Source organism: Tasmannia lanceolata, unplaced genomic scaffold, assembly GCF_043159265.1.
Source record: "Tasmannia lanceolata isolate RefF3 unplaced genomic scaffold, GAP_Taslan_0.1 ptg000023l, whole genome shotgun sequence".
Classification (NCBI taxonomy): domain Eukaryota; kingdom Viridiplantae; phylum Streptophyta; class Magnoliopsida; order Canellales; family Winteraceae; genus Tasmannia; species Tasmannia lanceolata.
Window position 1 is genome coordinate 776734 of NW_027518700.1, and position 25320 is coordinate 802053.

The window sequence follows — 25320 nt, forward strand, 5'->3', positions numbered from 1 at the left end:
TTTTTTAATTGGCTTGTTAGAGCTTTTTGGGAACTGTAATAACGTTTTGACAACCTTTTAAATACTAAAGGACAAGAAGTTTGCCTAGAAACATCTAAACATGGTAGTAAACATGGTAGTGCTGATTTCATTTCACTTTTTCAATTATATGTTCTCCACAGTGAAAACAATTATCGGTTCTCCGAGTAAAAAAAAATCAGGGTTACTAAGAAAGAGCAAGAAAGAGCATTACTCTAATCTCAATAGTCACTAATGCAATGTGGTGCTTAGACTAGAGTGAGAGGGGTGCCCAATGCTCAATTAGTAGCTTTGAGTGGCACCATTAGAGAAAAAGCTACTCATATATGTTTTAATAATTGCACTAACTTACCTTGTCTTTTATTGTTTAATAATTCCTAAAAATCTCTCAAAAGCCAATTAATAAACAAAGACAAGGTGATTTATTACAGTTATCAAAACATGGCAGTGCCCATGTCAGCTGCCAGAAAAAAAAAAAAAAAAAAAAAAAAAAGGAAAAGAAAAGAAAAGAAAAGGTTACAGGATTTGAAAACGGGTGTTTATCGTAAAAAAAGAAAAAGTAGTAGAAACAGGTCATCTTTGCTGGGGAAAAAAGAAAACCCTCCCAAATTAGGGGTAGTGTCGTCCACAAATAATAATTTTCAGGACGAGAGCATTTTCGTAGTTTTGGTGAAAAATAAGGGCTTTTTCATCTTACTGCAGACCTGGAGTATTCAAATAAAAGGCTCATATAGAGAGAGAGAGAGAGAGAGACAGAGAGTAGGTATATGATAGGATCATAGGAGAGTTATCTGGAAAACTCTTCACCTCCTCTCTCTCTCTCTCTCTAAAACTGCTTTTGGTAGAGAGAACCAGATGCCTTTGATGTTTGTGTGAGTGGTCTTCTTTTTTTAACTCTAGGTTTTGAATCTCTCTCTCTCTCTCTCTCTCTCTCTCTCTCTTCAACTTGTTCTTCTTATCCTTGAAACTTCAACTTCGATTTCGTTTTTCTTATTTTTTCGTTGAACCCATGTGAGGAAAGTCTTAAGAGAATAAGGTTTGTTTGGTTTCGTGCTATCTTTTTTGTTTATTATGGGTTTTGTTTTTTGTTTTTTTTCTTGCTTTCAGCCTGGTTACTTGATGGGGTTTTGGGTTTTGTTTCTCTAAAAATCTGGCCAGGGTTTTCGCTAGCTTTGCTTATGATTTCATGATTTTTGTTTTATTTTCTTGGGCCTTTTTTTGCATTTTTTTTTAAACCGACTTAGAATCTGTTCAAGGGTTTTCTTTTTTGTATTTGTTGTGGATATAGTCCACTCATCAGAGAGCTTTTGGCCTGATTTTTTTAGGTGTTTCTTAGGAATATGGATGTGGGCTTCCTTTAAATCCGCTCATGTTCATATCTATGTTCCTGTGGATTATTACTATTTTTGAAAGAGAAATTCAACTTTTCTTCTCATTTTTCCTTGGTTTTCTGGTAGAAACCAACATGGAAATGCTTTGAAAGTAGAAATTTTGTGTGATTTTATGACCTTGTCCCTTTTCTTTTTGTGATTTTGAAGCTGTTTTTTTCTTCCCTTTTTTTCCCAGGGACATGTTTTATGTGGGCTTCTGATTCTTCTTGCTAAGAAACTGGCCATGGTTTTTTATGGGTTTCTCTTGTTCAACATTTTTTTATTCTGATCTCATCCTTAAAATCCAGACCTGATAGTGGATGCCTCAAGGTTATGGTGGTTTTTTGACTAGTTTTCTCTTCCATAAAATACTCACTTTGTTTTTTCTGATTTTGGCCACATAAAATGACGTTCTAGAACCATCTAGATGCCTGGTTTTGGATGGTCGTCTTTCTGATGGAGTCCTAATTATCTGCTTGTTGAGTTCATGTGAATCAAGGATCTGATATTGTTTCATAAAATAACGTTCTAGAATTTAGGATGGGGTTTTGGCTTTGTGTGATACTTCTCAACTTAGATTTTCTTTTCATTATCTGCAGGCATCAAATCAAGAGGGGTCTATTTCTGTTTGTTGGTCTTGTTATTTGAGGGGAAATTGAGAGTTCCAGACCTTTGGTTATGCTGGAAGCTAAGTATAAGAGACGGGTGAGCTGTAGTAAAGCTCTTGGGAGGGTTGAAGGAATCAACACAAAAAAAGAGAGAAGGCTCTCTTCAGATGTTATCCATTGAAAACCCTCCAGATCCCTCATGTTCTACCAATATTTCGAGACTGAAAGCGGATGAAAGGGTCACTCACAAGCTTGCCTTTCAAGAGGCAGATCTGGTGAAGGAAAGCCTTGATGAAAAGCACCAACTTCCCAATTTTTCCATAAGGTATCACTTCTCTTCTTTAAGAATTGGATTAAAATGAAATAAGAAACGGGGGATCAGCTTGGAGATCGGAGCAGGCAGCATGGAGATCGCGATGATCGATGTACAGCGCCAATGAAGAAGAAAAAACAAAAGTACAAAATCAAGATTGGGAGAAAATCAAACAATTCCTCCTTCCCTGGCTAGCCTATCCGCCTCCCTATTTGCTGATCTTCTAACATGGTGGACATGTCAGTCATCCACGGGTTTTCTCTGCCCAATAACTCAAACCGCTTGAATAACGTCTGAGGCTACATGGGTTTGATTGAGAGAGAGATTAGAAACCCTTTTTTCAATTTGTTGTTTTACCCTTGTTGTTGTTTCTTTTTATCAATTGGGTCATCGCTTGACTTAAATCTCTTTTTTTTTTCTTGGTATCGACCTCAATATTTTTCACATGTGTTGCTTGAACCAGATGAAAGTTTTCATTTGCTTCTAACACATTTCGGCTAAATCAGACGGAGCTGATGGGTGGCATTGTTTATCAGTGGTTTTGTAGCTAACTTTTGTCATTTGACATAGCTTTTACTGAATTTAGATGCTCTACAACTTCTCTGCCTTTATTTTTTTGGTTACAATTTCATGTTTCCCTTTGGAGATCTGAAGCAATTTGAATCGTACATGGTGCAAAATTGATAGGTGGAATCCCTCTTTTTTTCTTCTCATATGGAGGTCTGTTTTGTTTGATTTCTGGGTCTACTGTCAGATTCATGCTCCAGGCACCATCAAGTTTTATAAATCACATTTTTATAAATACTTTCCTTTTTCAGTTTATCTACCATAGAATCTTTTCCTAATTCAATGCTTAGAGTTGCCACTTTTGGAGCATTTTAACATATGATACAAGGTTCTCTTGGTTGATGGAGAAATTTATCTCCTTAGGCATAGGATGGAAGAGAGATGGAAGACAGGTTGGAGATTGGAAACAATTCACAACTGATTTAGTAAAATAATGTGTTGGAATTTGTTAATCAAAGTTAGTGTTTTGCATTGCAGAGATTATGTTTTTACAGCACGGAGCAAGGATATAGGAGTGAATTGGCCATTTCCTCAGCAGTTTTTACAGCTTTGCTTGAAGCATGGCGTGCAAGATATATTACCACCTTTTGAACCTCCTGATTCCATTAAAAATTGGTACTGCAAAAACAGTGTAGGATCTGATCAACTGATTCCTCGTGCAGTCGGTGAAAAAACTTTACCAGAAGGTAGTTTGTTTGATGATGAGAATGACCATTTGTTAGATTCTGAACTCAATGATATCAAGTACAAATCTTGTCAGTCATTGGATCAATTAGTTTTAGAATCTTCTGATCGAGTTTGGCCTCCATTAACAGATGACGGGGAGGAAGAAAAGTTGTGCAGATTATCAAGTTTCTTCGGGTCGAATGATGCTGTTGGAGAAGGAAATATTGTATCAGCAGTGACCAATCATGTTCAGATCGAAGGAGACTCAACTCCACTAACTGATAGCCTTCCTTGTTCAGTACCTGAAACAAACAGTTTCTTGGAAGCTTCTATTGATCTTCAAGCTCCAGAACCTTCTCGCGGGCCTGACAAGACTGAATTATTTTGTCAACCTCAAGATAAGAAGAGCCGATTGTTAGCGAAATTGGGTGTTATCTCTGAATCCATCCAGACAGAAGAGATAGTAACAAACTCTAGCACCGTGTCAGAACCCATGGCCTCAAATGTTTGCCCTGTCTGCGGGACATTTTCATCCACTTCCAACACCACTTTAAATGCTCACATTGATCAATGCCTTGCAGTCGATTCAACTTCAAAGTGGTCTGTGACTAAAGTGACTGATCATAAAGTTAAGCCAAGGAAGAAGAGGTTAATGGTGGATATCTATGCAACTGCCCCACATTGTACTCTAGAAGAGCTTGAGAGGAGAAATGGTTTGAGCCGGGCCATAGATTTGAGTTCACCAATACCAAATGATGAGGTTCAAGTTGAAAGGAAAAGACGGCAGCTGGTCACAGTTGATTTTGGGGACAATGGGAATGAAAGTGCAGTCTATATCGATTCAAACGGCACAAAACTCCGGATTCTTTCAAAATTCAATGACTCATTAGCTCCAACTGTCGAAGAGGATCATGAACGGAGGAAGCATTTGAAAGATGGTAAGGAAGGGAGAAGCCTGTCGATCATCAAGAAAAGATGTCTTGCATCGAAATGTTCCAACTATCTACAAGTCAAGCCCCAAAGCAAAAAATTATGCTCTCTCAAGCTGTATAAAGACAAGGTACATGTCTCTTTGCTGTTGGTTTGTTGAAAGTCAACTTTTATTTTCCTAGCAACCTCATATTCATGAAAATAGCATCCCCTCTGACATGACTTGGGGAAGACAAAATTGCACTAACTTTATTTGTTGAAGCTGTTTTTGAAACTTGTTCCTATCTTTTAAGGAGAATGTAATAAGTTAAACTTATTATTTTTTTTCTTCTTCTGTGAGTGATTTTTACTGGTCTTGGTAAACAGTGTACATTACAAGTCCTCAATCGCTTTTGGAGCCATCAAACCATCTCTACAAATTATTTGAGTTTTGCTTTGAATTGATTGTACTATTCTTCTTGACTATCATTTAGAGGGTGTGTCTATTTGTTTCCGGAAACTTCCAGAATCATGTTAATGTGATCATGTTGTATGTATAACTTTTTTGTGTTTATTTCTAAACTTCTAATATTCTCTCAGTTTGCAATGAGATTTAATATTCAGTTATGTTGTCATTGAATTGTGACTATTCAGATTTGTGGGGCACCAGATGGGGAATATCATATGGAGAATCACGAGAAGGAAGAATCTCTATCTCAATTACTAAAGGCTCGAGATGCATCTAAAACTAGTGGGTCTGTAACTTTGAGACAGTGGTCATGCTCCAAACGAACAGGTCCTTCCAAAAAGTCCAATGAAATAGATGGTTGTCGCATAGTTGCTGGAGATCCCGTGCCTGAAATTTGGAACCCGTCTACTGAGAGGAATCAATCTACTTTGCGTAGTTCTTCTGCAGAGAGAAGTCATATTCTGAAATTTCCAAGGTCATCAGATAACTCCACAACTTCTCTTAGAAGCAAGAGGGAGGAGATTCTGTCAAGCACAGTCAATGTTAAAGATAATATGGAGAATAAGTCTCCAAAACCACCGGAGAGTAATTTTAATCAGTTGACAGAAGGAAATATACTGAAATTCCCAAGACCTCCAGGAAATTGTGTCTCTTCTCCGAGAAGCAAGAGAGTAAAGACTCATTCAAGCGCTGCTCATACATATGTGAAACTGTCTGAAATTCATCCCTTCTCGCTGAAAACCAAGAAAACCACAAATGCGAGGAAGAATGCTTTATTAGAAAATATATGTCTTTCCATGAAAGCAAGGAAATGCAATGAGAAAGAAAAACCTCCAACCCTTAAAAAGCCTCAGAAGGATAGATGCATTGCAGAAATGGGTGGATGGGTAGGGAAATCGCCCTCTGATGCGAACGAAGGATATGATACAATTTGTGGCTCTAATGAAGTTTTGGGATCCAGTTCTGCAAGCGTAAACGAGATGCATGGGATGCGTAAATCAGATCTGTCAAAGAATGCTATGAGGTCTGACACAGAAGAGATCATCAGCGAGGTATCTCTTGAAAGAAGCAATGTGAGAGAAGAAACTGTGATTACATCAGAAATGAAGGAAAATGCAACTTTGAAAGGGTTAGATTCGGCACTTAATTGTCATAGTCCTGACCCTACAATTGTGGATTCACAAGTTGGAAGCTGTCTCCAATACCTGAGTAGCGATGTTTGCCCATTTAAATATGATGGCCAAGAATCCGCTGCAGAAGAAGTCGTCCCCATCAGTGTGGATGCTGGTATTATTTTGTCTGCTGAGAAAGCTGTTGGAGACATTGATGCAAAGTCTAGTGAAACCCCAATTTCCAATGTACCATCTGACTCATCTGAGTCCCTTGAAGAGGTAGAGCGTACAAGGCCCACATTTGGAACTGAAGTGAGGGTAGAAGCAACATCCCCAAGAGCTTGTGCCAATCAAGATATGCACTGTGCTGATGAAGATGGTGACGAGAGTATTGACCTAATTTGTTCTCAGACAGCTACAGAAATGGGTGCTAGAGTGGATGGAGGCTTTATTTCGAATGTTCACCACATGGGGTGTAGAGATGTGGGATTTGAAGTTCTTCAGCATAACTCATTGGTGACCTCGAGCAGGCTCCGATTTACTCAAGATAAACCTATGCTAGTCAATAGAGACATGTCTGAATCTCCTGTTTCTGCAATCTCAGCTATCTCTCTGTCACCTACGGCAACATCAGATTTGAAATATGTGGAGCAGTATTCATCATTTGGATCTACTACTGCAGTTCAAGAAAAGTCGAGTGGGAGCTTTTCATATAATAGTGCCACTCCAGTGGATGATGTTAATGTAGCCCTGGGTTGCGCATTGGTGTCTACTGCAAGTATGGGCCGAGTGGAAAGAAAGGTTGCAATTTCACCCACAAAGGAACCTGCAAGGTTATCAGATGATCAGCGGTCTTGTTGCTTGCGAAAGGAAAGTGCATATCTAGGTGCTGCCATAGCATATCAAGAATCGCAGTTCTCGAGAGAAGGTATCATGGCCACAAAAATGTTACCTAACGAGGGAAAGAAGATGAGGTGCAATGTGAATAGCGGACCAGATGTCTCTAACTTTAGCACTAGCTCGAGTCCACAAATTAATGAGATGGGCATTTCTATCTTAGAATCACCTTCGAGTTCCATTTCCTCGAAAGAATCTTTGGATGCTGCAGGAAAACTCCCAGTTTACAGCGATGTTTGTTTGGCAAGTCCATCCTCGCAAACTCATCCTCAACCAACTTCGAATTCCATATTAAGGTTGATGGGAAAGAACTTAATGGTAGTGAACAATGATGAAGATGAATCTGTTCAACTTCAAAAGGTTCCTAGAGGAGCTCCACATGACGATTCAAATGTGAAATATCTAACACTTGGATTTTCAACTGGCTATGATAGTTCCATGATCTTCAGCCAGGATCAGTGTAATCCACTGCCAGAGTGTGATGCTGGTTACCCAAACAGTTTCAGAAATCACAGCAATACTGAGGCGCGCCAAACACCTCTACAACAACCTTGTAATCATCAGGCCATTGGTGTGGGAGGTTTTCCCGGGTCAGCTTTTCAGCATGGAGGATCAAAGGGTAACACTGATGTGCAGGCTCAACACAGGAGACTGAATAAAAAACAAAATTCCCCATTTTCTTATGATGTTGAGAGAACAGGCCTTCATTGCCAATACCAAAAAACAATGTCCGTCAGTGAAGCTGCCAATTCTGCGAGAGAGGTTATTATCATTGATGACTCTCCTGAACTTGGAGTTGATTTGATCACAACTGATGCAAAGTACACTACAGTTTTGAGAGAAAACCAGCCATTGCTTGGGGGCATTTTACCTCCAACGAGTTTGAATTCTAGTTCGAGGCCAGCAAACGCATTTTCTTGTTTCCCATTGGCTAATGCAAGCCCTTTAAAGCGAGGAACTAAATCTGAAGGATCGGCTGTTCTTCTGCGGAGCCCTTTTATACTTCCATCCCCTTCACCCAGTTATCGGAACACATCACTATATTATTTTCCAAGTTAACTGTAGCCCAACTGTGGAATGCTGCCCCAAGCACTATATTAGCCAGTTTCTTCAGCTTTTTTGAACGTCAGAAAGCGGCAAAATTCGGTTACTAGCTACAAATAAATACCCAAATGGGGGCGTCTGTTGAACCAAATGCTGGAAGAATCTGAAAGGTTGTGCTTTTGAGATACCGACTAGCAGGTCTTTTGTATGCAACAAGTGAGCCAGGCATTTGGACATGGATATGGAGTACTGATGATAGGATTTTTTAAGTAGAATTCTGAATCTATTTCCATATATTAAAATCTGTACTGGATTCAAAGAGTTTTGAGGCTGCCCTCTATGAATATAGAGTCTTATGGAGCTTGTTAATGATGTGCTCAATCTTCTTTTCATGTACAGTAATGTTGCAACTTCCTCAATTAATACAGGTATTTATCTCATGCTTACCGACAGTTATATCAACCTATTGTTAAGCTATTTATTGGTTCTTTTCTTATATTCTTTTCATTTTTTCTTTTTTGCAAGTGGTGGTAGTTTCTTCAAATCTTTTAGGGAAATGTTATAAGCACTACTATATTTTGATGAGGGCACTCCTCACTTTATTAAAAGTACGGTATGGCCCGCACCATAGGATGATCCAAACCGTCCATTAGATGGGCCACAACCTATCCCCAAAAATAATTTCCATAGGTTGATCCTAACCCTCCGATTTGAATATTAGAGGGTTGATCTTAACCCTCTATAGATCAGAGGGTTAGGATCAACCTATGCAAATAATTTTCGGGGCACAACCTATTTAGGCTGTGGCCCATCTATTGGACGGTTGGGGTCATCCTATGGTGCGGCCATACCGTACTTTTAATAAAGTGAGTAGTGCCCTCATCAAAAGACAGTAGTTCTGATAACATTTCCCATCTTTTATTACTTTTTAATAATTCATGACAAAAGGTTATTCCAGTTGCCAAAAAAAGCTCTCAGAAACCAATTAAAAAAATAAGACAAACCGACTTTGTGCAATTATTAAAACATAGTTGTGCCCACATTAGTAGCCTTTTTCTTATATTTTCTCTTCTCCTTTGTTTTTCTATATTGTTGGTAGGCTGATTTGAGCACACCTCCCAAAATTTGAAAATCTAAAGAGTCATTATCTTCATGCATATATATCCTCATGAAAAGTCATCTCTACTACTAGCCAAAAAAAAAAAAAGAGTCATCTCTACTAGAGGCAGTGATCTACTGAGATTCCTAGTTGAAGCCAGACAAGATCACAAGTGTTATCCCAATATGCATGGAATGAACATGATGGGTATTCATTTTGTCAGCTTTAGTGCATGGGAGGTTAAGACGTAATCTCAATATCCATGGCAGAAATCTATAAATATATTGGGCATTCATTTCAGTTTCAAACAAAAATTTCTTTCGAAAACCAGTTTTTCTTCTAGTTCGTGAGATAGTTTTATTCCTACACATAGGTGTGACCCACATTCGAGTCAAATCAACCTCATGGGTCGACAAGTGAGCCTTCCAGACCGAACTAATGTAATATACATAAGCAATTCTTTTTTAGAGAGATGATATTTTCACTCCCCTCCATTACGCGCGCGCTCCCCTTATAACGTAAAAAGTGGGCAACTCTAATGCTTTTTGACGTCAAATCAAGTTATAACGGGGCGCATGGGTGAAAATATCATCGCATTCGCCCTCTTTAGTTCTTTGATGACATAATTAAGACACAAAATCTTGATGATTTGTTTGTTCTCGATAATCTTCACCTACTTTATTTGGTCTTCAATAAGAAATTAAAAAAACCAAACTCGGCAATCTTTGACGTAAGTTATGGATCTTTGAGAAGAAAATAAAGAGCCTGCGAATCTTATTCTTGGTTAAACATTGTCTTTAGCAACTTCCTGGTGGAGAATTCAAAGGGAGGACCCGACCCCATTAAGAAAAATGAGACATAAGTTAAAGGATGAAAAATAGCCGTTACAACCGTAGATAGAGAGACAGATAGAGGAAGGGAAGGGAGTTCAGTCAGAAGATGAGGTGGCAGTTACCGTTGGCGGTGGTGGTGGTGGGATGAGCAGTGCCAGTATGTTGTTGGACAAATGTGGAAGAAAAATAAAATAATAGAGGGGAGCGCATAATTGTAATTGTGATGGAGAGAGGATTCAAAGTTTGCCACGTCATCGAGCACTAGAACAAAAGCATCTACGACTCAGTCCGTACAAACCACACATCGGGATTCTCGACTTAACACGTCTCTCTCTCTCTCTCTCTCTCTCTCTCTCTCCCTCCTTTGCCTTTTCCTCTCTCATGCTCACAAGCCTCAAATAATAGAGAAGTAAAAAGTAAAAAACGTTTCTACAAGAGTACCCTAAAAAACTTTTTTAATTACCAATGTTACCATACTTAATTTTTTATTTTCCTTTACAAATTTACCCTTATAAAGTTTACATTTGATCAGATGATTAAAAATACCAAAACCATGTGTAAGCCTAGGGCTCACCCAGCCCACCATTTAGGCACAGGACTCTAGAATAGGTAATTAAGAAAATTTTAGGGAGATTATTTCTGGTGGGCCTTTTCAATTACTGGTCTTTGCTAACGTGAGCCTGGCCCCACAAACACGTGATTTCAGCAACCCATTCCTTTCGTTATTTAATTCAAAGTTGGATTTGTTCTGGCATCTCTCTGTCTCTCTCCTCTTTCTCTCTCTAAACCTGAGGAGAGAGAGAAAGACACATGGGGAGTCGATTTAAGATATTTGGGAGTCGATTTATCACTGCCCGAAACCTCTGAAATGACAGTAATGACCCTGGATGACCATGTCAACACTACCAAACAAGTTTTGCCTATTGCCTTTGATGATCAGATGATCCTACAAGTTTAACCAGAGAAGGTGGAAATGCAGCCATTTAAAAAAAAAAAGAAAGTAAAAAGAAGAGGCGAAAAAACTAGAGTGAAGCTAGTAAAATGTTACACAAATTGCAGTTACATATCTCATGATGTCAACATAGTTAAAAGATCAATTACAGGTCCCCATAAAATGTTACAGTAGAGATATACAGTGAAGCTAGTAACCCACAAAAGAGCTGTGCCCTTAGTGGAACTTAAGGCTGGTCAAGATATTGTTATGGACAGGGTCGGACAGGTGATCCAAGAGGTTCTGGAAGGGCCCAACACCAGTGACCAGACCTTGAACAAAGTAGCCCAAGATGGCCAACATAGCCAACCTCCCATTCTTCACCTCCTTCAACTTCAACTCCTTCATGGATTTCTCATCTTTTCCAAACCCTAGAGGGTTAAATAAGGGCCCTCCAGGGTAGGCAGGGTCACCTGACCCTCCCAAATACTTCTCAAATCCTAAGAAATATTGTTTGCCCATGGATCCTGGGTTAGCCCAATCTTGGAATCTCCTGTGTTCTGCAAAGCCCATGAGTGCCATCTCTAGCACAAAGAGACTGAAGGGGTCTGCCCAATAGTTATACGTTCCGGCTGGTGGAATTACACCGGTTTTGAACCATGGAAGCGCGGTCTCGGCCGGAATTAGCCCAAGTTTTCCTAGTATCTCTGGTGCAATAGCACCAAAGGCTCCTAGCATGGCGTAGCGGCCATTGATGACCTCGCCGTAGGCTAGCCATTTAGGCTCAATGAATCCTCCAGTCCCATCAGGGTCCGACAGCCCCAATGGATCGAAGCCATAGTCACCAGGGAGACTGTGAGAAGAATTGTGGGCATGGAACATATATTAGTATTTAGCAGTATACATGGAATTACTGATTCTTTAACATAAGCAGAGTGCAGAATGCTTATATTAATTCAATTTTTCATAGTAGAAAGACATGGAATTGGATTTTCTTTTCAAGACGACTACTAGTGAGATTTGTATTATTCACATATGTATTTATGTATTAGCAGAATTTGTGTTAAAGTATAAAAGATTAAATAACACCATCTCCAACAGCTTAAGCCTTTGGAGTAATCAGTTGTTTCACATGGTATCAGAGCAACAGGTTGTGTGTTCAAAACTCGTTGGTATTAAAAATCCACATGTAATGGCCAACCCAAAAGAGGGGCCACATGTGCCACATGTAGACCAACCCTAAAAAGAGGGGTCACACGTGAAGCGGAGTGTTAAAGTATAAAAGATTAAATAACGCCATCTCCAACAGCTTAAGCCTTTAGAGTAATTGGTTGTTTCACAATTTGTCTATAGAAAACGTTCTAATCAAAAGGATTTGACAATTTAATCAGAGAGCGAGTTCTCATCGACCGGACTGAACTGGGACCTTTCATGAGTCAACACATTCTGAACCAGGGTCAAACCAGTTTGGACTTTGGACTAAACCGGGATCTTTTACTGATTGATCACTGGTTCTATCTTTCTAAACTGGCAAACACCTAATTGCATACCAGACCACCTCCAAAAAGATAGGGAAAATGGGTTTCTATTGTTGGACACAACCTTTAACTTTGAATTCCAGCCTGATAGGCATATACAAAATTGAGAAATTGTATGATGGAAGTACCAACTTTGATATTTGATCCAACAGCAGCAGCTTAAAAAGTGAGCTGCTGTTCGATCAAATATCTAGTATGGGATGATACGAGTTTATACGCCCATTCATCATAAATTTCTCTACTAAATTATCCTGGAAAGACTCTAAAATAGTAGAATGGGAAAACGGTATAGAGATACCCTAGTGCCTGCTTAGTGGAAATTTGAAAAAGAGCTATTGGAGTAAGGAAGCTGGTGTTACCACGCAAAAATTCAGGATTTCCACCCATGTCAGCTTGTCCTATATTATTAATATATGAAAAAGTAAGGGGCCGTTTGGATACGCGGATTTTAGAATCTTGGATTTTCTCAAAAACGTAGATGGGAGACGAGAGAAGGAGACCAGCCGTTGTTTTATGCTTTCTCGCCCTTCTTGCCATAAGCAAGAGAGCAGGAGATCATCCCATGGCTCCAGGATTTAGAAATCTCAGGATGGGGGAGAGATTTCTAAAACTTGGATTTCTTACTAAAAATCCAAGATTCTAAAGAGAAGTAAAACGGATGGTATCCTTCTCTTGTCTCCCATTCAGAATTTTGAGGAAATCCAAGATTCTAAATTCTGCGTATCCAAATGGTTCCTAAAAGTTTTCATCTAAATCAAAGCTGACACAGGTAGTGTCGGAGTTTATGGGGGTGGCAATGCCAGCATTTACTGATCATTGGTTCTTTTAGCATGAGAAAGCATGAGAAAGGGGATAGGTGTGGTTTAAAATTACCTGCCATCTAAGTAGGTAAGGCTCTGCTTGGATGCAAACCAGAGCTGTCTGTCTGCTCCTTGCTGAAATACGGCATAAAAATTCATGAGAGACAAAAGATAAACAAAATAGAAGGGTTTAACATACGAACAGAAACCCATAAATTTCTAATTCTGGATTTATTTATTTATTGAATCAAGAGTTCTTTCTTATGGGAATTTAAGTGTAGAAACTGTAAAAGAATTCAATAAACATGTGTGAGAGGGAACTGAAAAAACATAAGCAACTAAAAATGAAGGGTGTAATGATCATATCTCTATAATCTCAACGTCTGTCAAATGATCTTATCATTTTACCATTACGTGAAAATTTTGTTAGAATATGTGAGATTCAACCATTGGATTATGTTGGTGGAAGATTAAGCTATAAATGAGGTAGCCTAGCTAGATTAGGCAGCTGGATTAAATTAGTAATTACGTTAGATTAGAATATTATATTCTTATCTCTTTCGTAGTTAATCGCTTTTAGTGTTTTATATAAACACTCATTAGGACTGATTGTAAGGTAATCCAAGGATTTAGTGAAAACCCAAATGGTATTAACATAACCACCAAATTGTTATGATTTACCTAAGGAGTAATTTTATGTGAAGGAGATAATGCACTAACCTTGACAGGAGGTGTGGAGGCTGCCCTAACAACAAATGAGGATTTTCTTAGAGACCCAACAGTTCTACAAGGGGTTGGATGAATGGACCTCCCTCTTAAAAGTTGCCTTCCAGCCTCTATTGAAGAACTGCTTGAAGCAACAGAAAGAAGAGCTTGTGTTGCCATTGATTCCCTCGGCTTGTTTTTTCTCTTTTCTAGTACTACAAGTTGATGAAAAACTCTCCCTTTGAGCCGGGTTTCGCACTCTGTGTGAAGGCAAAAAGGCCAAAAAAATCACGTGAAATATTGGTTGCTAGAAGAGGGTGTGGGGCCAAGGAAATCTGAGGGGATACGAGGACCGTGGAGCTCAAGAAGATGGGGTGTTATCTAGATGTCCAACAAGAGAATGACGAGTGTCCATGTGCATTTGGATAAGGGTTTTCTGTGGTTTAGGTTTGAAGTTGATGTGCAAGGTCGAGGCATGTGAGCCATTAGTTGGGCTTCGAAAGATGGCCTTTGATTGGAGGAGGATTGATATTATTCTCTCCACTAATTGTGACCCCAATCAACAACGCTATGTTTACTAGCTTCCAACTCCTTAGTCATGTTAAGTGTTTTTTTCCCTTTGCAGCAGCCAATTATGGAGAGTCAGGATCAATTGGTGGTTGAGATTTTTAGGCTGAGGCATCCCTGCAATGCGGTACGCACAATATGAACTACAAACGATAATATTAGTGGTTTAAGCCTTGTGCCTTAGTCGGGCTAATCAAATGTGGCATTCACGAGAAGCCTCAACATTCCCCATATTTCAACTACTGTAATAGAGATGCTTCAATTTCAACTAAAATTTCATAGATGAATCTTGTGGCATCTAAAAAGAAGTGTTTTTTTTTTAATATCAGCTTTGATCAAGGGGTTAAGATGAAGCAATGAGGGCAGGAGTGAAGTTGAGGCAATGGGCCAGAGCTGTTATTTCCAACAAAGGTTAATTAGCGACCCAATCAACCCACAAGTCATGGCAGGTCCATGACTGATTTTATTGAGCATTGCCTTATGGATTAGCAACAGCCAATCAGAAAACAGAAAAAAAAAAAACGTAACACAGAGAGAGACCCGTGAATTAATTATAAGAAAATGGATTGATTGAATATATACTAGAAATGTAATGCAGTAGAGAGAGAGAGAGGCATGAATTAAATAGAAGAGGGCAAAAGCTAAAGAAAAGTAGGATCACAGAGTATGAGACCACCTGACTGTATTCTATTACAATATCTAAACTTGTCAAATAGGATTTCTTGGGCTCCTCCTCCTCCTCCTCCATGGTTTAGATATTTGTCCATGTCGAAAGAACAAACTCCATGCATACTCACCCCATACTCGCTCGAGGACTTCCCTAATTCCATCATAACAAATCTGCTACTACCACACTCCTCTCTAGAAACAGCGCACCACCTATCACGGTAGTCAGGGCTCCAACTCCCATCGCTGCTCTTTACACCACTCGCTTCCTGATATGCCATCATAATTCATACACGTAAGCACCACCAAGCGGGGAAAATGGTTAGTTCATGTGTAACTACCTTTGTGTTTGTATTTAAGTAGTTGTATTTCAATGAAATGGAGGAAGAAGAGAAAATTTACAGCAAAGCAAACTTTGTTTAGGAGAGTTATGGTTCCTCTCGAACTGAACCTTTAGGAGGTCCGGTTGCCCCGAAACAACCTCTCCCTTCTTTCTATCTTTTTTTAATTTGTTTATTTCTATTACGGCCAACTAGGCAAATCTCATTGAATTTCTTTAGATTTTAAATATGAAAATCTCAAAAATAAAAAAACAATTCATTGGAAATATAAGCCCTATCCATTTAAAAAAAAAAAAAAAAAAAAACCTAAATGAAGAATCTAGACCAATTAGAAATGAAAAGAATTTGGTGACAGCATGTTAACCACAATTTATATTATGAAGTGAGCATCAAAACTCCTGGGAATAATGAAATCCTGTGCCTTTCCGTTTCTAAGGGAGTTTAGAGTTCGTGTACTGTTTGTAAAACATGATTCAACTTAATATGCAAGACATTCATCAAGATGATTCAAATTCGAACATAAGATAAGAATCATAAAATATATGATCTGAAATGGTAGGCAAAATACAATGTTGATATCGGGTTTATTTTTTGTGTAGATCGATCCTATTGCAACTATAGCAATATGATTCAATCACTATTGTCAACGACAATATTGAGTCATAATTCCAATTTGCCCATAAAATTTCGAAATAATATTAAATAAAAATAAGATCAGAAATATAAAAATGTAAAAAAAAAGACGTGAAAAAAAGAGAGAAAAAAAGAAGAAGTCAAATTTATTCAATATTTACAATAAAATTGGTTTTCACATTATATGACGGCATTTAATGCAGAATATTGCATTCAAGGTTATATAACAATGAAAATTCATGATCCTAAAAAATAAAACCAGACAAAAAACAATGCTGAATTAATATAATTTTTTTTTTTGAATGATAGAATTAATATTAATATTAGGGATTTGCTAGCGTCCATCGCAAAAAGCATTTCAAAGATGGTCTGTCGCATGTGAGAGCAGCCACCTTATGAATGAAGCAAAATCAGCAGAAGAGTGGGCCTGTGTGGCTGCTCTTAAAATGCGACAGACCATCTGCGAAATGGCTTATGCGATGGACGCTAGCAAAAATTGAGTAAACCCACAAATCAGGGAGCTCCCTGCTCAGGAACACTTTACTCTTTTTAAAAACTTTGATTTTCACTCCATCTATCAAATCGTTTATCCATCCAAATTGTAGTGGGTGTTGGATGAAGTGGTCCATGCTACACATTTGTTTTCCTTTTAAATGTTTCCCAAGTTTTTATTATTAAAGTCCATCTGCATACAAATAAATGCACATAGCCACTAATTACCAAGTATGCAAATGTCAACATATCTAGCCATAAACAAGAATATGCTAACCCATTTTTAGTTTCAAGCAAGCTCTAGCAATGTTATAGCTATAGAGAAAATCTTATAAGGTGGGAATATCAATATATTTCCAGAGATTTTATATGATGAGTGTGTGGGAACTGCACTGCAGGCAAAGCCACCCTTGATATTTGATCCAACAGCAGACCACTTTTTCATCTTTTGATGGGACTGCTGTTGGATCAAATATCAAGGGCTGTTTCCCCTTGCATGGACGCCCACTCATCATATAATTTCTCATATTTCCAATCCAGTCATACTGAAAACTAGTTTCTTATTATAAAAAAGGGGGCGGCCCAGTGCACGAGGCTCCCGCCATTGCGAGGGCTTGATGTACGCAGCCTTACCCCTGCTTTGCAGAGAGGCTGTTTCTGTGACTCGAACCCGTGCCCACCAGGTCACCATGGAGCAACATTACCGTTGCGCCAAGGCTCGCCTCTAAAATTAGTTTCTTGTAAGTGAAATATAAAAAGTTATTTTGCAAGGAAACCTTAATTTCAAGATCAATTCAAAGAAGACAATTCTAATAAATTACCTGAGCTGTACTGAGCACATTATTCCCTGATGCCACTGCCAACTCCATCTTAGTCTTGAATGATAAAGGAGAGCTCTCATTGTTAGTTTCCCACTGCAACCATGGCAAAACAATCCCATCCATTTCAACAGTCAAACTATCAGCTCTTGTTGGATTTCCACCTATTTCGCTTTTCGTGTACTCTGTTAACTTTCTGCTTCGTCCCATTGTTGAACTTGCATCGCTCCTTTCCCCGTCAAATGATGACAAATCTGTATCTTTGACGTTTGAAATGAAATCCTCAGAGTACTTCTCTGCCTCTTCTGTCAAACGCCTGGACACCCTGCCTCTCTCATTGCTCCTCTGTTTAAATTATGACCAAGCAAAATTGTGTGATTTAACAACAAGTATGCACAACTTATTTAGAAAGGACACTACATTTGGGGGGAAAACATTTGCAGGGTCCCCAAGTTACTTAGACTTCAAAACCTGTTTCTTGACCATGCCCTAGGTATAGTAGGTACTAGCATTTCTAGGATATAACCCGGTCAAAAAATTTAAAGCAATTTAAAAACCCGAACTTACTCGGACTACAAAACCCGTTTCTTAATTAGGAACTAGCATTTCTAGGATATAACCCAGTCCAAAATTTAAAGTAATTTAAAAATTAACAGTTAGTTTACAGTTTACTACTACGATATAACCCAGTCCGAAAAATTTGAAGTAATTTAAAAATTACCAGTTAGTTTACTACTAAATATTACATATTAGCATCTTAAGAATTTATAAATTTTAAGCTTTTGACTAATGATTAATTTCACCATTAAACACAAACCTATAGCCAAGGTTTTAAACTTCGGTTTCAGTTTCAGTTTCTCTTCCAGTAGAAATCCTATAAAATCACGGGTTTCGGTTGAAAATTTCAGTGAAAATCCTGTAAAATCACAAAACGTATGAAAACATTGCAAATGATAGAATATCACGATGAAATCTATGATTTAGCTGACACTGTGAATTTATTATTGACACGTGTTGTTTGTGTCAAGACTAGCACGTGTGTCAACACATGTCAACACTCCTTTCGATACTTATAAATGTAGTGTACAACTTAATGTGAATGTGTCAACACATTTTTGTACCTTGTCAAGAGTGATATTCTGTTTTATTATTGAATATTGTGTTTACCTGTTTTATTATTAACTCTTCATTTATTATATACTCTTCTTTTAACTCTTGTTTGACTAATATTTGTTGTTTTATTCCCTCCCCTAAACCTAAAACCCTAGCAAACTCTTATTCCATTATTATATTCATTGTATCTTAATGTGTGCATAAATCATATATGTGTGTGTGTGTAATCGTTTAAGAATTTTAGGAGGTTGCCATGTCTGACACTTTGTGTTCATGTCGATACGCGAGTGACGTGACACTCATGTCTGTGTCAACAAATCATAGGATGGAACTTTAGAAAATACTAGAATAAGCACAAATATGCACCTAGAAATCATTGAATAAGTGAAACAGCCATCCATAATGGTTTAACAACATCAGACACCTAACGACATCCACTGTTGCACATGTCTGATAATTTAGCATACCACATTTATCATGTAATTCGTTTAGATTTTTATACATAATATATACACCACATTTCATATGCAATTCATATAAATATAATTATAAAACACATGCTAATATAGCATGCCACTAATACATTTACAGTTTTGGTTTCGGTATGCATTTCGATTTCAGTATGTAATTCGGTGGGGATGAAAACGAATACATTTCAATCGTTTCACCATTCGTGTCAATTTTGGTGGAAATTTGTAATCGTGCCTATAAAATATCTTGAGTGTGTCAGAAAGAACTGACATGTAAAGTTGGATCACAATCTTTCGTTCAGAAAGTTTGTTAAAAACATATCACCTTTAAATTATGAAAATTTAGATATGACCAAATCAAAAGTATTCAAACAGTCTAAAATAAATTGAAATATGTTATATACTGTTTTTTAATGTAAGAATGTGTTGGGAAAGCTGTCCTGTTTCTCATGAAGGAGTTCCCAAATACAACTAGGTTTCTAGTTGTGGTATTGTAGTTGGAAACCAAAACCAGAATGGCCCTTTTAGGTTTTCTAAAATCCTAGGTCAAAAAGGACAACACTACACATGACCACAATGGAGAGGAAAGTTGATATGGCTTTCTCTTGTGAAAAAAGAGTGGGAGACATGAGTGCCCTTGCGTACGGTTTCTCCATATGGAAGGCGAGAGGTGAGAAAAAGAGAGGGAAGGGTTTTCTTCTTGGTTTTCTCTTGGGTTGCTTCTCGGTTTTCTCTTGGTTTCTCTTGTGTACGGTCATGGTTGAGAAGAACAGGAAAGGGTTACAATTTGTGGTTATGGCGCTATAATCGATTGTAATCCTTGTATTATTTTCTTTCTCATAATAAAGATCGTGTTTGGGATTGAGCCTCTAACTCAATGGTAAAGGCTTTGCTCTTCAACCTAGAGGTCGGAGGTTCAATCCCAGCTTACCTACAAAAAAAAAGAAAAAAAGATAGTGTTCCCGTGGACGTAGGCATCTTAGCCGAACCATGTAAAAGTTCGATGTTCCACTTGTGGTTTACTTTTATTTCTACTTTTATGTTTGTTTCTGCACGATCAGATCGGATTTTACCTGACAGATTTCTCAACAGAATGAACAATATTTGGATAGTAATTTTTTTTCAGAAAATTGATGAAAAAAATATCACCTTTAAATTATGAGAAAATTAGATACAACCACATCAATTGTATTCCATCAGTTTAAATAAATTGAATTATGTTATATATTGCTTTTTAATGCAATAATGAACCATACAAAGCATCAAAAGAATAAAGCCTAGAAAGGGAATCAAATCTAGTACGTTAAAACTCGTCCACTCCATCTTTTGTCAATCATAAGACACTAATTTTAAAATTTCAAACCATTAACAAACACGAATCGATATCCTCCTAGTCTTTTACTGTACCACACAGTCCGTATACAGTTTTTACCAAATATGAATCAGGAATCTTAAACCAGTTTCTACAGTATTCAGCTTCAATCATGAGATTTAAACTGTAAATGGTATATTCTAGCAATATTGGTGCATAAACTTACTTGTTCAAGTTCAGTCCTGATCTGTTCAACAGCGTGCCTAACTTCTAACCGCATGGCTTCATACAATCCACGATCCACTCCATCCCCAATGGGATGTTCTGACTGCAATCGTAACAAGATGCAGAAGTAAATCATAAACATTTAAAGTTGAAAGTATTGGCAATTTAATTAACAAACAGTAGTGAAGAAGTTTAACTTTTTTCTGTGCATAAACTGCACATATTGTCTTCTCGATCCCATTTTTTTGACCGCAAGCATCCTGTTCTTCATCATTAGTTAATGCAGAGGAGTAGTTCTGAAAAGATCCAAATTTATAAGTTATCTTCCTTTTCAGGGTGAGCTCTCTTCAAATCACTCTAAACATAGAGGTGAGACAAAATAAAGACAGAATTAAGAGAGAAGAGTAAGAAGGTGGTCCTTCAGCCCATATGTACCTCTTATTCCTATTATTTTTTCTTTCAATAAAAGAGCATTCACCCCATCTCGAAGAGAAGGGATACGATCCCGTAACTATTATAAATAAAAAATATACTTACAGAGTAGCCATCATGCGACTGTAATAAATCTTTTAGACTCAGAGACCTTTTCAAGACATGCTGATGGTATGGGGTGTTGGGTTTATGCAATGAGGGCCTTTGGAAGTTCCCATTACTGAAACTCTTTGTTTTGGTATGACTGATGGAATTAGGAGAATGCTTCGTGTCACTCTGTTCATGATAAAAGAAGTAAGAATTAGCTTTTCTCTATTCTATATATAAAATCTATCAAGAAATGATACATGTTTATGGTGCAGACCGAAAAGACAATTAGGTATTGTCCTGCATCATATTGTAGTCATTTTACATTGTTGGCCTAGTTTGGGCCTATATATACATCATATTCATGAGGAGTATTGTCCTGCATCATACTGTAGTCATTTTACATTGTTGGCCTAGTTTGGGCCTATATATACATCATATTCATGAGGAGCTCCCTAGTGGAGACTTCCCATCTTCTCTACTCATCTTCTTCTTCCTCTCTTATAACCTGTTTTGCATGGGTTCTTTGCTCCCCTATGCAGAATCTGTGTCGACACGTCTCCACATGTGACTCGGACAAGGATTCACGTGGGACACACCCGGATTCTTCTCGTAGCTGTGTCCCGTACTAATCCTTTTTTTTTTGGTGAATCTGACTCATCATTGTCTCTTTTAAAATGTAAATCTTGTATATTTTCCCTTTAAAAAAGCTTCCTTCCTAACTTTTTTTATATGAAAGCACAACCCGTACTCTTTTAATAAAAGCCCTAGTCCCTCGAACCTAGAACACCAACCCCCTTCCTTCTTATTCGACTCTCTGAATAAAAACTCCAAGGCCTCAACCCTCCATCCTCAATATTTTCATATATATATATATATATAAAATTAAAATTTTAAAATTTTATTTTATTTAAAAAATATCGAATCCACGAATCCTACATTTTGGGTTTTGCCGAATCCGACACCTCAAATCCGAATCCATGCAACACAGCTTCTAACCCTAATCTAATTTCTAACACAATAAAATCACTACTGGTTTAACGAGCATAAAAATATAAAAACATAAAGAATCCAAAGCCATTGTTACCAAGTTTGCTTGAATCTAGGCTTGCACCCTACTAATCAATAAAATCACTACTGGTTTAACGGGCAGAAAAAATATAAAAACATGAAGAATCCAAAGCCATATCGTTACTAATAGCAAACTTACATCCTAATTTGCAATGTTATATCTATTAGATAAAATATTTTAACATAAAAATTATATTAAAAAAATCATGTTACTCTCATACAAATCAGTAGAATCGTACTAACGTTCCATTTATGCACGTCATTGACTAACTAGGACCCCGGTTGCTTGAAGAATAATAAAAGTAGCCAAAAAGGAAACCAATCTAGTAGTCATAGATATGTAAAAATTCCATATCAGCAAGAGAGAGAGAGAGACAGAGACACACACACACACAGAGAGAGAGAGAGAGAGGACAAAAGGAAGCAAACAAAGTTACCTCTGAATCACTGCACTGATACCGCGCGACTGAGACAGAATGCCTTCTCCTTGAATTACAATCGGAAGCATCCTTGTCACCCGAAACCGAGACAGAACGCCTTCTCCTTGAATTACAATCAGAAGCGTCCTTGCCACCCGAATTATTATCGAATTTGCTCTTTCCATGGTTTCTTGATACCAACAACCCCTTTCTCAAACTCTCATCCACTACGGTCCCTAAAGTCGAAGGGCTGGCAGCAGATAGCCGGCAACCCAACCTACCCTTTGTGCTCTGTCTTCCATCGTCTTCATTTGCCAGAAAGAACTCACTCCCGAGATCGTCAAGGCTTGTTTCCGGAAAGCCAGATCCTCTCTCAGTATTCACAAATCTTCTGCTCCGGTGCTGATGCTCGTCATCAGGGTCTGACGGATGGAACCGGCCAGAAAAGCGGTTGAGGATCCTCGTCGCCATCGTCTTCAATTTTTTTTTTAGAAAATTAACAACAGTAGAAACACATAGAACTAAGGGGAAAAAATGGGAGAGTTGATAATATAACACCAACAGTTGGTCACTACAATTTTTTGTGGCATTTCTAGGTAGTAACGAACAACATATCATAACAAATATCTTCTAGACCAATAGGAGAAGGAAAAAAAATCCAACCACAGTATGTTTCATAGTATTAAATTTCAACACCCTTCAATTTATAATATAACATGTAGTTAAGAGTCATGAAATTGTACAAGTTTTCACTCTGACTGAATTGTATAATTTAGGTGCAGTTTTTGAATAAAAAAGTGTTGTGAATCATCCGGATGGGACCCAAACTGAATTATAGGACTGAATGGCTAAAAAAGTTTACAAACTGTTCCTGTGTAAAATTCATACATTTGGGTGAAGTAGTTGTGGATTATCATCCAAATTCAAAGCCAGTCCAAAGAGTTAAAAATGCAAGGCTTGACATTTTTCTGTCAGGAAGCTTTTTATTTTTAATTTCAAAATTTTCAATGTATTGGTGATGAAAAACCAATAGTCGAGGGTGTCACTCAACACTAAATGTGCCCCAGAAAATCACTGAATGCCTACTAATCAATAAAATCACTATTGGTTTGATGAGCAGAAAATTTATAGAAAAAAAAAAAAAAAAAACACATATAAGAGAACCCAAGCCATCGCTTCTAATGGCAAACTTAAGCCTCTTCCTACTTTGCAATGTTATATCAGTTAGATAAAATATTTTACATAAAAATGTATATAAAAAAAGAAAAGAAAAGATGATGGTATTCTCATACAAAACAATCTAATCTTAGTTAAACTCAATGTTCTATTTATGAGCATCATTGACTAACAAGGAGGACCCATTGGTTGAAGAAACAATTTACTAGTCATTAGATACATGGAAATCACATATCAACAAGAGAGAAGAAGAAGAAGAAGAAAAACAAAAGGTACCTCTGAATGAGTGGCCTGATACCGGGCGACCGAGACAGAAGGCCTTGTTCTTGAATTAGAATCAGAAATGCCCTTGCCACCCGAATTATTATCGAGATTGCCCTTTCCGGGGCCTCTTCTCGACACCGACCTTCCCCTTCTCAGACTCTCTTTTTCATAGTCGTCATTTGGCACCAGATCATCAAGGCTTATTTCCAGAATGCCCGATCCTCTCTCTGTATTCACAAATCTGCCACTCCGGCGGCTGAGGCTCCTGGAGCGCCGGTGAAGAGTGTTGGAGGGCGAACCCATTTGAGTCCGTTTCATACTCGATTTAAGGAAGATAGAGCGAGAGAGATTAAAAGTTTCAAAGGTTCGCCATTTATGGATGGGCCTTGGAGATTTACAATTAGGATAAGGCGGGAAGGGAATCAGGTATTTTAGGGTTTCAGAAAGAGAGGATATTCAGAAGATCGACATTTTTTAGGGTTTTAGAAGTGCAAAACTGAGGCAAAAAGGGAATAGGATTCAAAGGAGAGAGGGAGTGGGGGGAGAATTTATTTTTATTTTTAGCAGGAACCATGGCGGAAATATCCAGAGTGGAGAATTTAATTTTCAAGAGTGAGCTATGTGGGATTTGCTAGAGAGCATCGCACAGAAAATTTTGCAATTGGGCTGTTGCATGTGTGAACACCCACATAGGCTCAGATTTTGTCTTATTCATTTATTCATCTGAGGTGGCTGCTAGGGTCTCTCTCTCTCAAGTACCGTATGAAATGGAATTCTAGATATTTCTGTGGAAAATAAAAAGAATTATTGAAAGAGGGGATATGGGATTTAAAATTATGCCCTAGTTTCTGTCAACAGGCAAGATTGAATAACTCAAGAGTCAAAGGAAGGACGTCTTCACAACGTTCATTCGGATGACAAAGGTAGCCCTGTGGTGTTGTCCTGATTCAGGAAATTCAAATTAGAAAAAACGCCCATCATTTTCCTCAAGGCTAAGGAGATTCATGTCATCTTTATTTTTTTAAATAAAAACTCTTCCCCCCTGATCCTAACGTCCAAAATGATCCTTGCTGAGGCTGAAATCTGTGAGCTTCGAAGGTCTGATCCTCACTGGTCTTTGCGGAAGGAGTGCCATGGTCGATTTGTCCGAATGACATGTGCTCACGGAACCAAGAACATTGTGGTCGGCTAGGTTAGATGACCTGCGCTCAAAGAACAATTGGTACTCTGGGAAACCCTCCGATGCTTAAGTCAGCTGATGCAATAGTAATATGAACTGGACAGAAAAGAAAGTGCTCGAGAGTCTGAGGTGCATCGGGTTGGTTACGCGTACCTAAGAATCAGAGTGGGGCCTA

At 38.0% G+C, this 25320-nt stretch overlaps 3 protein-coding genes across 7 annotated transcripts; 1 reads left to right on the forward strand and 2 right to left on the reverse strand.

The window, feature by feature from the left end:
* Positions 1 to 773: 773 nt before the first annotated feature.
* On the forward strand, positions 774 to 8469 carry LOC143855712 (uncharacterized). 3 transcript variants are annotated; one of them, XM_077365793.1, is made up of 5 exons: positions 774 to 890; positions 1988 to 2321; positions 3354 to 3562; positions 3692 to 4602; positions 5106 to 8469. In XM_077365793.1, exons 2-5 carry the CDS (start codon positions 2164 to 2166, stop codon positions 7986 to 7988), a joined length of 4161 nt encoding a protein of 1386 aa, XP_077221908.1. In that variant the 5' UTR covers positions 774 to 890; positions 1988 to 2163; the 3' UTR covers positions 7989 to 8469. The 3 variants fall into 3 exon arrangements, with proteins under 3 accessions (XP_077221908.1, XP_077221910.1, XP_077221909.1); XM_077365795.1 differs by lacking the exon at positions 774 to 890 and adding an exon at positions 903 to 918; XM_077365794.1 differs by lacking the exon at positions 774 to 890 and adding an exon at positions 929 to 1054.
* A 2459-nt stretch (positions 8470 to 10928) lies between these two features.
* Positions 10929 to 14211, reverse strand: LOC143855662 (chlorophyll a-b binding protein 8, chloroplastic-like). The gene is made up of 3 exons (XM_077365734.1): positions 13895 to 14211; positions 13248 to 13309; positions 10929 to 11689 (listed from the first exon to the last, which is right to left on the reverse strand). The coding sequence occupies exons 1-3, from the start codon at positions 14057 to 14059 to the stop codon at positions 11074 to 11076; spliced, it is 843 nt and encodes a 280-aa protein (XP_077221849.1). The 5' UTR covers positions 14060 to 14211; the 3' UTR covers positions 10929 to 11073.
* An 855-nt stretch (positions 14212 to 15066) lies between these two features.
* Positions 15067 to 24587, reverse strand: LOC143855661 (uncharacterized). 3 transcript variants are annotated; one of them, XM_077365732.1, is made up of 7 exons: positions 23978 to 24587; positions 22544 to 22999; positions 21054 to 21224; positions 20714 to 20776; positions 20518 to 20619; positions 17400 to 17741; positions 15067 to 15381 (listed from the first exon to the last, which is right to left on the reverse strand). In XM_077365732.1, the coding sequence occupies exons 1-7, from the start codon at positions 24281 to 24283 to the stop codon at positions 15088 to 15090; spliced, it is 1734 nt and encodes a 577-aa protein (XP_077221847.1). In that variant the 5' UTR covers positions 24284 to 24587; the 3' UTR covers positions 15067 to 15087. The 3 variants fall into 3 exon arrangements, with proteins under 3 accessions (XP_077221847.1, XP_077221846.1, XP_077221848.1); XM_077365731.1 differs by having other exon boundaries at positions 20714 to 20812; XM_077365733.1 differs by lacking the exon at positions 21054 to 21224 and having other exon boundaries at positions 20714 to 20812; positions 23978 to 24581.
* Between the last annotated feature and the right edge of the window lie 733 nt (positions 24588 to 25320).

Excerpts from the sequence above, each read along its gene's own strand:
- LOC143855712 (XM_077365793.1), top strand. The coding sequence starts at position 2,164 with ATGTTATCCATTGAAAACCCTCCAGATCCCTCATGTTCTACCAATATT. Across the intron at positions 3,563-3,691 it reads TGAAAAAACTTTACCAGAAG|ATGACGGGGAGGAAGAAAAG; the intron begins GTAGTTTGTTTG and ends CTCCATTAACAG. Across the intron at positions 4,603-5,105 it reads TCAAGCTGTATAAAGACAAG|ATTTGTGGGGCACCAGATGG; the intron begins GTACATGTCTCT and ends GTGACTATTCAG.
- LOC143855662 (XM_077365734.1), bottom strand. The coding sequence starts at position 14,059 with ATGGCAACACAAGCTCTTCTTTCTGTTGCTTCAAGCAGTTCTTCAATA. Across the intron at positions 13,310-13,894 it reads CCTCCACACCTCCTGTCAAG|CAAGGAGCAGACAGACAGCT; the intron begins GTTAGTGCATTA and ends GCCGTATTTCAG. Across the intron at positions 11,690-13,247 it reads CTTACCTACTTAGATGGCAG|TCTCCCTGGTGACTATGGCT; the intron begins GTAATTTTAAAC and ends TTCTTCTCACAG.
- LOC143855661 (XM_077365731.1), bottom strand. The coding sequence starts at position 24,283 with ATGAAACGGACTCAAATGGGTTCGCCCTCCAACACTCTTCACCGGCGC. Across the intron at positions 20,813-21,053 it reads AGTCGCATGATGGCTACTCT|AACTACTCCTCTGCATTAAC; the intron begins GTAAGTATATTT and ends GGATCTTTTCAG. Across the intron at positions 17,742-20,517 it reads TCAGGACTGAACTTGAACAA|AGGAGCAATGAGAGAGGCAG; the intron begins GTAAGTTTATGC and ends TAATTTAAACAG.